Consider the following 12,898-nt stretch of genomic DNA (forward strand, 5'->3'; position numbering starts at 1 on the left):
ACTGGGAGACACAACTGGGAGACACAACTGGGAGACACAACTGGGAGACACAGGGAACGTGTCAGCCCCATCCCAGCTCCTCTGGAAGGGTTTGTTCCCAGTCCCCCGGGCTCCTCGCAGCCCAGGGCAGAGGAGGAAGGTGAGGCAAGGCCGTACCAATGAGGAAGTCGGATGTGCTGTGTTTTTCCAGAAAGGTGTGCAAATGGTACCAGAGCTTGGGCACCCAGTCCAGCACCCTCAGCAGCTCCTCCTTGTTGGCGTTGACGTCCGTGTCCGACTCCAGCAGCTTCCGCCGCAGGTAGCGCACCAGGAAGCCATTGGCCGGCTCCACGTTGTTGGAGAAGGTCAGCATCCTGGGGAAGGACTCTGCTGGTCAGGGCTGGGTCTCCACACAAGCTGCCTTACTCCCCAACACTCTTGGGGTCCTCTTTGCATCCCCACCCTGCATTTGCCTGAGGCTGGGGAATATCAGGTCCCTCTGGGATGGCAGGGACAGGCCTGGGGCTCAGTCCTAATCAGGGCCTCCAGTCATAGGATGTGACCACAGAAACACCAAGGTGCAAATTACGGCTTCTGTGTGCCCCACAAGGATGATCCCCAGGGATGTACAATTCCTACCTGAAGCTGAGATGGAGTCCGTGGTTTGGGGTCATTTTCACAGGCTGGTTGGTAGTGCCAATGATATATGGGCTGAGTGAGTGACAAAGAGACAAGATTGATGAGAAAAAGCCTCTGAGTCACCCCTGCCCAAAGCAGAGCTGATCTGGCCACAGCAGACAGGTGTGGCCTCATCCCCACAGCCCAGAGACCTCGGTGGGAGCAGTGTGTGGCATGTGTGTGCCACAGGGCTGTGCTGGAGGGGTGCAGAGGGGCTCTCACCATTTGTGGTACTTGCAGGTGAGTGCACCGTTGACGAGCTCGCTGATGGAGCCCGCCTCACTGAGGTCATCCAGGAGGATCACCAGCGGCACGTCCGCCGTGCCCGTCTCCCGGTCAATCTGGTTGGCCAGGTTGGACAGGTACAGCTGGAGATCCTGGAACAAACAGGCCGGGTGTCACGTGTGGGGCCACGGCATTACAACCATGGGGAGCGTGGCACCAATGCTGCCATGTGCCCTCACCTTGCAGGACTGCTGGTGCATGTTGAAGGTGCTGACGATGCCCTCGGTGACGTCGCGGCCCGAGCGCTCCACCAGGTACTCGGCCAGGCGGTTGGTCAGGTAGGTCTTGCCGGTGCCGCTGGGCCCCGAGAGGATGAGGCGGCGGTGCTTCAGCAGGAGGCTGATGTAGTGCTGCATCATGGGCTTGGGGATGAGCGTTTCGAACACCAGGCTGTCCACACACTTCTCTTTCAAGCCTGCAGGCAGGGGAGGGCTGAGGGTCCCACTTACACCCCGCAGCACCCCGGGACAGCAGGGACACGGCACAGCCGTGGAGCCCCCCTGCCACACTGACCTTTGAGCGTCACAACGATGCTGCTCAGGCCCCGGCGGCACAGAGGCAGCTCCGGCGGCTCCGTGTCCAGAACCCTCTTGATGTGGCTGATGCTGTAGCCATAGACAGACTCGGTGCTGAGCCCCAGCGTGGACGCAGGATCCATCTTGGTGATATAATCCTACACGGAGGACAGGGCTCTCAGTGCCCCTGAGGGCTGGCACTGGCAGAGAGCAGCTCCGAGAGAGCTGGGGAGGACCTGGGCCAGGGAATAGCAGGCCTGGTGGAGCAGTGTCAAAGGATGGCTCTCTCAAGAGTCTTCTTCATGCTCCTACCTTGAAGACCTGGCAGACAGCCTCATCCAGCATCTTCCAGTCTACCTTCCCGCTCACCTTGGTCCAGCCCAAGAAAAACTCCTGCTGCTTGAGGTCCTAGGAGCCAAGGCAGAAGTGTGCAGCGATGCAGCACCACACCCAACCCCGGGAGGCATCCTCTGCCCCTTTGTCAGGGTGATGATGACAGGGCAGGATCCCCAGACAACCCACACTTACACCCTTGATGATGTGCTGGGGTGGCATGCGCACCACAATCCGCAGTGTCAGCTCATCCTTCTGGGTGCCAGCGCTGACAGCATCCATGGGGGACACATCTGGGGATGGAGCAGTGAGGCTGTGCTGGCCAGAGCTGAGCCACCAGGCCTGGCTATGCCCAGCCAGAGGCAAAGCTTTCTGTGGCAGACAGCAGCAGCAGCAGCACGACAGATTCCCTGCTCGCTCCAGGTGAGCATCACACACACTCCTCCCTGTCCCAGCCCTTCCCCATCTGCCAGCAGCTCTATCACCCCTACCTGCATCCCCCAAGCTGGGGCTGAAGGCGTGGCCAAGGGTGAGACCCAAGGAGCGCCGTGGTGAAGAGGAGGCCGATGTGCTCGTGATATGGCTGGGAACAGAACCTGGCACTGCTGAAGGCCCCGGGGCCACCTTCAGACGGTCATTCTCTGCCTTCAGGAGATCCACCTCCAGCTGGATCAGAACAAGGTAGGGCACAGGGTAAGGAGCTGTATGCCAGAAGCACCCTGGGGTGCAGCACAGCACTGAGGATGCAGGGACTGTGGGCACCCTGGTACTGAGAGCAGCCAGGCTCAGGCTCTTGGCAGGGGTCCTCACCTGCATGTTGTGCATGGTCTCCCGCAGCTGCTCCAGCTGGTGGGCTGAGTTGAGGGCCTCCAGGCGGATGTCTGTCAGCTTCATCTCCTTCTCCCACAGCTCTGACCGCAGCTCTGACACCTCCTTCTTCTCAGGCTCACCCTCGCTGTGGGCCTGGAAGAGCCTGGGCCAAGGGAGAGAGCAGGTCTTGCACGTGTCTCTGGCAGGAGGCTGCAGCCCCTGCCACTGGCCCTCCCTGGCCCCACGTACTCAGCTGTGTCGATGCCCACAGAGGAGGATGTAGATGACTTGATGGAAGGCGAGGCAGTCTCTGTGGAGCCATGCTGCAGCTTGGGGGAGGAGGGGGCTGACGAGTCTGGCGTGGCAATCTCCTCAATGTCCGAGTAGGATGATGCTGATTTGGGGCCCTTCTTGATGCTGAAGGCCTTATTAAAAGAGCTGCGTAGCTACAGGAGAGGGAAATGCTCTTGTTAGACACAGTCCAAAGTGCAGACTTGCAAGCAGAGACCTGGCCTGGTCCTGCCACAGTCTGAGCTGGGACCAGTACAACCACACCCATCACAGAAGCAGCACCACGCTGGGGGAGGCTGCAGCCTGACCCCACTCTGCTGGCACAGCAACAGATGGGGTGCACAACCCTTTGGGCAACACTCACCCCAGCCCAGATGGCACCAGAGCCCCAAAGAGTGGGACCCATGTCCTGGTCAGGATGTCTCCCAGCCCTGCTCCCCACCAGCACTTACACCAGGCTGTTCAGGCATGGCACCAGCGCCCAGGTCCATCAGGAAGGGCCAATCCATCCCCACATTCACCCCACCACAGCCATTTCAGCAAGAGGCATTCATTTCCAGGGATGTCCCTTGCTCCAGCCACTGCAGAACCAGGGTCCTGCCCCACACCTCCCTCTGCCCCATGGATCCTGCTGGAAGCACAGAGGGGCAGCCAGCCTGCCACAGAGCATGCTGGTGTCTCATCCAAGCATGCAGCATGCACACAGCACACACAGAGCAGTAGGTGGGTGAGCAGTGGGCCAGGGAGGGGGATGGACACTGCACAGGGACCAAACTGGACCCACATGGGTCCCACCAGCCGGTGGGAGAGCAGCAGGATGGGCACCCTAGGCTCCCATATGTGCCCTGGAGTGCCAGGGCCTGCTCCAAGGGAAGGTGGGAGACAGAAGGGATGGAGAACACGCAGGATCTGTCCCAGTCCCCACAGGTACCAGCAGACTGCTCCAGGGTGTTCCCAAAAGCTAAAGCATTGCATTTCAGTGTAAGCAAAGTAGGTATCTGGCTCTGCTGATGGTAGATGCAGGGAAGCACTGAGACCTATGTGGGTGCTGGCAGGGACAGAGCCACTTGAGACCACAGACAACCCTGGAGAGGCAGAGATGGGCAGTGCACCCCAGTGCCCTCAGTGACACTGGCAAGGCTGCACCAAGGTCCCCATCCCAAAAGATCCAGTTACAGGAAGTCAGGAGAGTGCCTTCCTTCCCTAAGCAAGAAGGGAATGTCCATCCTTGGGACAGGTCCCATCTGAGCCTCTCCTGCTGCCTCTGGCAGTTCAACCCCTCCTTGTGGGTGCATATTTGTCCTTAAAATCAAAAGAAGCAGCCAAGGTGGGCACAGCCTGGCTGGGGACACAGGATGGCCTGTGCTGGGGTCAGTGCCAGTGGGATGGATGGGATGGGGAGTGTATGAGCACCATCCCATGAAATGGAGCAAGGGCCCTGGCTGGGCACAGCATGTGGTGGATTGGACAGCATGGGACTTACCTCATACACCTGGAAAAAAAGGGTTGAGGTCAGCATAAGGGGAGAGAAACAAAACAAAGCAAGACTTAATCACACATCCAGCTCAGAGCTGCCTGGTGCAGGGAAGGGGCTGCCTGGCTGAGGTGTCAGTCCTCCACACTGTCAGAGCCTGCGTGCGCAGAACGGAGACATGGGGGAATACACAAGGAAGCAGGCATGCAGGGCCAGGGCTGGGAAACTCCTGAAGGGGCTGGAAAAGTCCCAACCAACAACTCAAGAAACAAATCCATGGCTGTTACACTCTCCTCACCACTGCTGTCCCCAAGGGACACAGGGCACCAACACTACAAGGCCAAGGCAGACCGAGAGCAGCTGGTTTGTGGGGCTGATGTTGGACAGACCCTGCCAGTGGCTCCCCAAGCCCCATTTCTCCTGCCACTGCCCCATCCAACCCACCCAGCTCTTCTTCTTCTTCTTCTTAGCATCAGCATCCTTGCTGCTGCCGATGCTGGAGTGGCTGGTGATGCTGTTGAGGCTGGAGATGCTGTCAGAGGAGTTCTGCCGCTTGATGCGCAGCTCTGGGGTCCGTCAGAAGCAGGAGAGATTGGGAAAGGAGAGATCAGCCACCTGCAACTGTCCCAACACCAGAGTACCCTATGGCCCCCCCTCCCTACACCAAATCCCTCCTCCCACCCAACACCTCCTGAGCTCTTGGAGCCACCTTGTAACAATGACAGGGAGCTCAGATACCACATGGGTGCTGCCAGAGAGATATCACCCTGCTGCTGTCCCAGGCCATCTCCCTGACAGCCCCTTGCGCTCACACTGGGGTTTTGGGCTAGAAACAGCACTTAATGGGAACAAAGTCAAGATCAGCAGGCAAAACTGGCTGTTGGCAAAGGGCCTGTCAAGGAGGTCTCCCAAGACTGACAAACAACCATTCCCCTACATGTCAGTCCATGGTGACAGCTCTGGCTGTCCATCCCTGGTTTCAGATGCTCAAGGATCCAGGTGGGGAAAAACTGCTGCCCAGGGCACCCTGCCTCCAGATGAACTTCCCCCATGACAGGGTATGCCCTGGGGCCCTGTGCCAGTCCCAGCAGGAGCATCCCAGCTCAGGAAGGGTTGCACACCATGCCTTACCTTTGGGGGTGACATCTGTGCCATTTAGAGCACCCTGGATCACAGCCTGGGCCTCTGAGTTCTTCTTCTTCAGGAAGTCAATGGTCTCTCGCAGGTCCAGCAGCTCCGTGTCCTGGGGCAGCAGGGTTGGGAGCCATGGAGTGCATTCCAATGGTGGAGAGCCCCAAGAGCATCCTTGGGCCAATCACCCCAATCCAGCACCCCCCAGCCCCACAAGCCCCACTGAGCTCTGTGATGCACCCACCTTCTCCTCGGCGGTCTCAGCCAGGTGCCGCAGGCGGGACGTCATGCTCACCAGGCTCTGCTCAAAGGCTGCCACCAGGTTGGCCTGGGAGAAGTGGAGAAACAGGTGAGCCCCCACATTTAGGCAAAAACCCGTGGACAGGTGAGCACCCATTGCCAGGTGTGGGATGCAAAAGGCTGAAGGGGAAATCAGGGCTTCCATGGGCACATCCAGCAGCAGCCCCACGCCCCACAGGGGCTCCCATGGGGACTCACGTTAGCGGAGAGCTGGGACGTCAGCGTGGCCACCTTCTCCTGCGAGGACTCCAGCTCACGGCGCAGCTTGCGGATTTGCTGTGGGGAGAGAGAGAGGAGAGGTGAGAGGGGCCAGGCACTCGCCCTCACTGGGGGCAGGGGCAGGCCTGAGCAGAGGGTGTGGGCTCACCTCAGACTGCATCTTCTCCTCAGCCTGGCAGTGTGAGAGCAGAGAGGGACAGACAGACAGAGGAAGGCAGTCAGGGGGGCAGCGAGGCACAGACAGGCTCAGCACCAGGCAGAGGCATGCACAGAGCTCCCCCCAGCCCCACCCAGACCCCCCAGCCATGCACAAAGCAGCGCAGCACGGGGGCAGCTCTTACGGAGGAGTAGGTGGAGGACGCGCTGGAGGCCAGGGACAGCACCGATCCATGAACTGCAACACAGGAAAAGCCGAGGTGTCAGGGTGCCCTGGACAGCAGCACCCAGGGGCTACAGGTCAGGGCACAGCTGGTGACTGGGCTCTCAGGGGTGGAGGGCTCTGAGGAGGCCTGGGGGAGGTACAGGGTGTGATGGCAGCTGCTCAGCACTGCCCATTTCTCAGAACATGCCTGGTGGCCTCCCTGGGAACACGGTAGGGAATATCCTCCACCTGCACCCCCCTCTCTGGGGAACCTGGGGGCTCTGCTGCTCTCCCTGTTTGCTTGGATCCCCTCCTCCCCAGTGCCAAAGCACTCTGGGGGTAACCCAAGGACACTGAGCATCCATGGGGGTCAGGGCAGACCCAGGGCTGATGCCAGCAGAGTCCAACAGACCCCTCTCAACGTTGCTGTCCCTGCTCTGATGCCAAGAATGGAACACACCGACCCATCCAGCAATGCCATGGCAGCACCAGGAGGAAGGGACAAGGGTTCAGGGAGCCCCACCCTGCCCCTCTGCAGCCTCCTCTGCCTGGGCAGGAGCACAGCACACTCTCACCATCGTCCACAGGGTCCCGGAAAGAGCCCGAGCGGATCATGCCCTTGGGCTTGTCGGCCAGGGAGAGGGTGCTGCCCATCTGGGAGGTGCTGTACAGCTCGAAGGTGGAGTCGTGGGTGGGGATGCTGTTGGAGCGGGTGATCCGTGGGGCTGCGGTGGCAGTGGGGCTCACTGCAAGGAGAAAGCGGGGAGGAGGCAGGGTCAGAGTCACGCTAGGGACCTGGCATCAGGATGGAGAAGCAGGACTGGGAGCGATCCACGAGAGCTGTGATGCAGTGAGGAAGCAGGGATTGAGGTCCCAAAGCGGGGAGGGGTCGGGGAAAGCTAAAAGGCAGGTTTACACCTGCACCAGCACCAAGGTAACCACAGGGCTGAAAAACAAATCCATTGCCCCAGGGCCAAGAGGGTACCACTGTGCCACAGCTCAACACCTGCAGGAGCAGGAGTGAAGCCTGCTGCCCCAAACCTGTCAGCCTGGATCCCCCAAACCCTCCAGGAACATGCAGGTCCTGGTCAGATTAGGGCAGGGCTTACCCCTTGCCCTGACAGGCACCCCCAGAGGAGCAGCTATATGGCCTAAGGCCCAAAAGTGAATGAGATGCCCTGAAGTAGAGGTGATGGACATCCCTGGTCCCAATCCAGCATCCAAAGCACCAGGTGCTGGTGTTGGTGGTGTCAAGCACACAGGCAGCGCCCAGGGGAGCACCAGCACATCACGCAGGGAGCACGGGGAGCAGGGGGAGCAGGAGGGAAGGGCCGGCAGCAGAGGGCACTGACCAATGCTGGTGAGCGGACCCTTCCCGACCAGCGCCATGGGGAGGGCGGGGGGCGAGGGCAGCTCCTGCTGCTCGTCCGACTCGGGGAGCCCGCTGACTGCGTGTGAGTGGCGCCGCTCCTTGGCCTCCTCCTGGGAGTGGAGCTGGTACCTGGGGAGCCGCAGACAGGCACGGTAAGATCGACCAGCACCGTCTAGCTCCTGCCCACTGCATTGAAGCCCAGCTTCCCTAGCTCAGGGGCACTGCCCTGGAAAGCCACCCCTTCCCACCCCAGCCCCATCCAAAAGTGATTTGGGCTCTTTTACCTCAACCCCTTCTTGGGCAGCGTGTTCCTGTCACGGTTGGCACTGGAAGGGAAGGAAAGATCAGTGACATCCCTGCACAGACTTAGGGAAGGAACCATGGGGATTGAGCTGCAGGAACAGGGAGCTTTTCCCTAGAAATGTAGCAAGAAGAGACTCTGAAGCAGGCAAAGGACACGGCAGAATGGCAGGGAGCGATTTGAGCCCGTGAAGGTACCTGTCCAGATGTGTGAGTCGGGGACTCCCACTCCAGCCCAGCTCTCCTGCCTCTTCTTCTTCCTCTTCCTCCTCTGTGCTGGCCGGGGGTGCAGCAGCAGGGGCAGGGGTGGTGGTGCTGCCCCCTGAAAAGGCACTGGGCAGACTCATGGGCATCTGCAGGGATTCCATGCTGCGATGAAGGCCGGAGAGCTTGGGATACATCCTGCCCTCCTTGGGGACACTGAAACCACCCATGAGCTCCAGGCCCTGGGAGAAGCTCGCTGAGTTGATGTTGAGGATGGGGGCAGGGCTGGGGCTGAAGCAGGGAGCGAGGTGCCCACTGGCTGGGTGCAGATCCTGGAGCTTGGCAGTGTGTGGGGTGTGCAGCTCGCTGGAGGAGGGCAAGTCCAGGCTGTTGGAGTTGACCTTGTCCAAGTTGGCCAGCGAGGGAGGCTTCACATAGGTCTTGGCAGCCGCTCTGGAGGGGGGAAGTGGGTAAGGAAACAGGTAAGATTCAGGTATTGGTGCTGGGCACAGCCGTGCCAGGCACCTGCTGCCCCCTCAGAGGTGGAAGGACCATACCTGAGAGGTGTAGGGGGCAGCTCGGCCACCTTGGCTGCTGGTGGGAGGTTGGCCTGGGCTTTCGGGGTGCTCTCAGGTGAGCTGGCACTCTTCAGGGTGCCGCACTCCGAGTCAAGTGCCACTGCCTTGGCCTTGGCCTTCTCCTTCTCACGGTCTGTCTGGTTCACAGGAGCTGGTGTGCCACGGCCAGTGCCAACCTTAGATGGCTCTTTGAGCCGTGACACCGAGATGCCGCCCTGTTTGGTGCTCAGCAGGCTGGGATCAATGCTGCTGCTGACAGGCCGGGCTGTGCTGCGGCCCCCGGTCACACTCATGGAGCTGGACTTGGCTGGCCGGGGCAGGCTGCGGTACTGGATGTTGGAGCGAGCCCCTGGTGCCAGGAACCCAGGCTCAGGCGCATTGGAGACATCGAGGCTTGTTTTCCTCCCACTGACTGGCTTAACAGGGATTCCAGAGCTCTTCTGGATCTTGCCAAGGGTGGCTGAGCCCCCAGCCTGCATGACAGTGGCTGTGCCAGTGGCAGGAGCTGGTTTCTTGTAGCCAAAGGAGCTGGAGGACGAGGGGCGTGCAAGCCCTGACGGCGGCTTCTTGGCATCGGTGGTGCGGTCACGGCCGGCATCGGAGGAGGAGCGCTGCAGGCCCGTGTTCTTCACTGACAGCTTGCTCTTGTCAGTCACTTTGGTCTCTGGCTTGCCTGGTGGCAAGAAAGGACAACTTAGTGTCTCTGGAGGCTTTGGGGACATTTGGAAGTGAACAAACCCAGACAGGACATGGGTACCAGATATGCAGGGATGTGACGGAGAAGGGACGTGCCAGACTGTTGGTGCACTCAATGACCCCCCAGCCTGGTGCGTGGACATGAATCCATGGGGCAAGCATAGACCCCCAGCCTGCCTGCAGCCTGCAACACAGCCCTGCCTCCCCTTCCAGCCCACACTGAGCTCCTGAGCACAACCACAGGTCATCCCATGGCCCACATGCCTGGGGAAGGCACACAAAGACACCACCCAACCTTTTCCCCAGCAAAGGAGCTGGACACTGCCCAAACTGGTTTTTACCTGCCACTTTGAGGGTGCTCTGGGCTGTGTGGGTGATGGGAGAGGTCACAGCCACTGGAGGAGTCTTGCCCTTCTTGAGGGAGCCTGGGGTGCCCAGGCTGACAGGCTTCTTCAGCTCACCACCCTTGGGCCCCTCCTCACTGCCCTCTGAGGGCTCCCGCCGCCACTTGGAGGAGCCATGCTCCATCTTGAGGCTGCTGCTGTCGTAATCCAACTTCTTGGGTGCCTTCTCCTCACCTTCACCGTACCAGCTGAGTCCGCTCTCTGCCAGTGAGCGCTTCTCCGAGTCCGTGCGCAGCTGGGGGCAGAGCAGAGTCAGGGGCTCTCCTGGCACCCACCCCAAACCCATCCCCAGAGAACATCAGCCAGCTGGGAGAAGGATGCAGCACACACCCCGTGCCACCCTTGTTTCCTTACACTGGCACCCTCCATGCCCTCTTTGCCACCGAGGTGGTGGCAGGAGAGCTGGGATAGGTGCTGGAAAGGGCACGTACCGCTATGGCCGAGTTCCTGCGCGAGGCGGTGGGGGTGGAGGGCAGGGAGTTGAGCGAGGAGCTGGCATTGAAATCCTCCGAGCTGAGGTTGTCAGAGGCATCGCTGAGGCCACTGCTGATGGAGCTGCTCTCATCCCAGCTGTGAGGGAGAGACAGCATCATTCCCCTGCTCAGCCCAATGGGTCATACCCACAGGATCTCCTTGTTCCAGGTGCTGCCGGGGCAAAAACCAGCTCGTGGTAATGCCCATGGCAGGGACATGGCATGCAGGGCCCATGGCTGGCATGGGCTCGTGTTCCTCTGGCACATGAACCTCAGTGAACCTGCTTCTCCCCATTAAAGCTCTGTGGAGCTTTGGCGGGGATGGAGAGATGTCTGCAGCTCAGGGAAGCCAGCACCCACACCACAGGGCTGGCAGCATCACAGCTGGAAACAATCCCCTGGAAACCTGCTCTGACCCTGGAGACAGGTCAGGATTGTCAAAAAGGGCAGGACTGCTGGAATAAACAAACCAACCACCCCGTAGCACTCACCCCTCCTGGGGTCATCCCCACACACAGCACCCTACTGCCCCTCTCCAGCCCCCAGAGGCAGCAAGTCTGGGATCTGCTGCTGTGCTGAGGTGGCTGCTCCATGCCCTGGCTCAGCCAAGGGTGCAAAAGCCCATCTGCAGGGCCATCAGTCAGCACCTCAGTGGGGCAGCAGCTGCCTGGGTGCCCCATGGGGCTGTGTCCATGGCAGTGTGGCACAGACAGGCATGTAGCACCTTCCAGCAGGATGAGCACAGCACCTTTCAGGTCAGCAGCTGAGTAGGTTGGTGAGGCCTTGCAGCCTCCAAGGGCCTGTGAGAGGCCAAGGGAACACTGGAACAGGCTGCCCAGAGAAGCTGTGGCTGCCCCATAACTGAAATGTTCAAGGTCAGGTTGGATGGGGCTTGAAGCAACCTGGTCTAGTGAAAAGTGCCCCTGGATATGGCAGGGAGTGGTACAAGATGAATTTTTAAGTCCCTTCTAACCCACACCATGCCATGATTCTGTGACAGGCTGTGGTGCAGAAGTGGGGAGCAGAGCTGGGAGCTGCAGCCAGCCCCAGTCCCTGCAAGAGATGCCTGTTCCTCTCCATCAGGGCCACAGCACTGCAAGTCAAGCCCATTAAACACAGAGCCCCAACACCAGGGGCAGAGCAAAAGCAACAGCCACCACCATCCCCATCCAATGCCCAAAGCTCAAGAAGGAGCAACAAAAGCAGCTCCAGCACCATAAGACCAGCACTGCATGTCCTGCTCCTTCCATCAGGGAGGAGTTCATCAGGGACAGGCCAGAGCCAGGATGGACACAGCCCCCTGTGCCCCCACAGCAGCTTCTGGAACAGAGCCAGCAGGTGCTGCTGGCCAGGAAGGGATTTCAATAGGAACATGCACCCAGGATGTGCTGCTGGGCTACTCAGATCCAAGCCATGTCTCACCACCAGCCCTACACCTAGGCTGAGTTCCCACTGGGATGGAAATCCCCACCCCAGAGCCTGCAGCAAAGCTCCTACCCAGCCTGACATTATCTGGCAGCAGGCAGTGCCAGGAGTGAAGCCAGGCTTCGTAGGGCTGTGTCCTATGGCAACACAGCTGGGGCCACATGTGATGCCGATGGCTTTTGGGGCCAGGCAGAGAAACCCCAAACTCTCCCAGGCACACGTGTGACACCCCCAGTGCCCCGGGCATCCAGAGGGCCACTGAGAAAGGGACACAGGGTCAGAGGTTAAGCCAAGGCAGGAGGTGACTCCAAATCCTCCTCGACAACCCTGTGCCAAGAAAAGACAACATCCCAAAAGGTCACATCCCAAAATCACTAAAACCATGGGGTGAGGCTGGGGGCCAGCTGCAGACTGTGAGGGTGTCTCTGGCTCTTTTATGGGGCACATGGCTGGTGACTGAGGGATCCCCCAAACTGGTACGTGTGTGCCATAGGCAGCACAGCAAGCAAAGCCTCAACCACAGCATCACTGGCCCCTCAGCAAGCACAAACTCCTGGAGCACGGCTGAGCCCTGGCACCTTGAGTGCCCCCCTGAACCTGCAAACAGGGAGCAGCCATATCAGAGTGGCACTCCGGGGCAAAACTGACCCCCTGCTTTGTGCTCCATCCCCTCCATGTTACCCAGAGCCCTCTCCAGCTCCTACAGACGGTCCCGCAGCGAACCCACCCGCACGCAGCCCCGCGGCAGCTCCCGAGGTGATGCTCAAGGGCAGCGCGTCCATCCTGCCGGGCGGACGGGACCCGCCGAGGGCGGGATGCTCCGGCACGGCCCCGGGGATGAGCAGCCCGGCCCCAGCCCCGGCGAGGGGAGGCGGCTGCACCGGTAGGGAGCGGGGGATGGACTCGGACCCCGGCGCGGTGTGCGGGGATGCTCCGCTCCGCCCCGGCCGCGCCCCGACTCGGAGCCCTGCGCTCGTCAGCCCCGGGGTCAGCCCCGACGTCCGGGGGCACCGGAGCCTCGGGAGCCCCGCGGAGGGTCGGCCCGGCCGTACTGCAGGTGCGGGGCGGGG

The 12,898-nt window shown here is 60.6% G+C and overlaps 1 protein-coding gene across 1 annotated transcript in view; it reads right to left on the reverse strand.

The window, feature by feature from the left end:
* The window catches only part of NAV1 (neuron navigator 1), a gene marked incomplete at its 5' end in the record, with an annotated part of 56,922 nt that overhangs the window by 4,979 nt on the left and 39,045 nt on the right, over window positions 1–12,898 (reverse strand). Inside the window, 24 exons of the mRNA XM_033519839.1 lie at window positions 157–353; window positions 619–690; window positions 880–1,034; window positions 1,122–1,357; window positions 1,456–1,615; window positions 1,770–1,865; window positions 1,986–2,083; window positions 2,282–2,456; window positions 2,601–2,763; window positions 2,850–3,046; window positions 4,375–4,383; window positions 4,810–4,931; window positions 5,497–5,608; window positions 5,741–5,824; window positions 5,995–6,072; window positions 6,164–6,187; window positions 6,357–6,409; window positions 6,952–7,122; window positions 7,729–7,877; window positions 8,033–8,074; window positions 8,247–8,705; window positions 8,810–9,503; window positions 9,868–10,165; window positions 10,362–10,500. Of these exons, the coding sequence (XP_033375730.1) occupies window positions 157–353; window positions 619–690; window positions 880–1,034; window positions 1,122–1,357; window positions 1,456–1,615; window positions 1,770–1,865; window positions 1,986–2,083; window positions 2,282–2,456; window positions 2,601–2,763; window positions 2,850–3,046; window positions 4,375–4,383; window positions 4,810–4,931; window positions 5,497–5,608; window positions 5,741–5,824; window positions 5,995–6,072; window positions 6,164–6,187; window positions 6,357–6,409; window positions 6,952–7,122; window positions 7,729–7,877; window positions 8,033–8,074; window positions 8,247–8,705; window positions 8,810–9,503; window positions 9,868–10,165; window positions 10,362–10,500 (3,983 nt within the window). The remainder of the gene's footprint in view (window positions 1–156; window positions 354–618; window positions 691–879; window positions 1,035–1,121; window positions 1,358–1,455; window positions 1,616–1,769; window positions 1,866–1,985; window positions 2,084–2,281; window positions 2,457–2,600; window positions 2,764–2,849; window positions 3,047–4,374; window positions 4,384–4,809; window positions 4,932–5,496; window positions 5,609–5,740; window positions 5,825–5,994; window positions 6,073–6,163; window positions 6,188–6,356; window positions 6,410–6,951; window positions 7,123–7,728; window positions 7,878–8,032; window positions 8,075–8,246; window positions 8,706–8,809; window positions 9,504–9,867; window positions 10,166–10,361; window positions 10,501–12,898) is intronic.

The sequence above is a fragment of the Parus major genome, chromosome 26 (genome assembly GCF_001522545.3).
Source record: "Parus major isolate Abel chromosome 26, Parus_major1.1, whole genome shotgun sequence".
NCBI lineage: Eukaryota > Metazoa > Chordata > Aves > Passeriformes > Paridae > Parus > Parus major.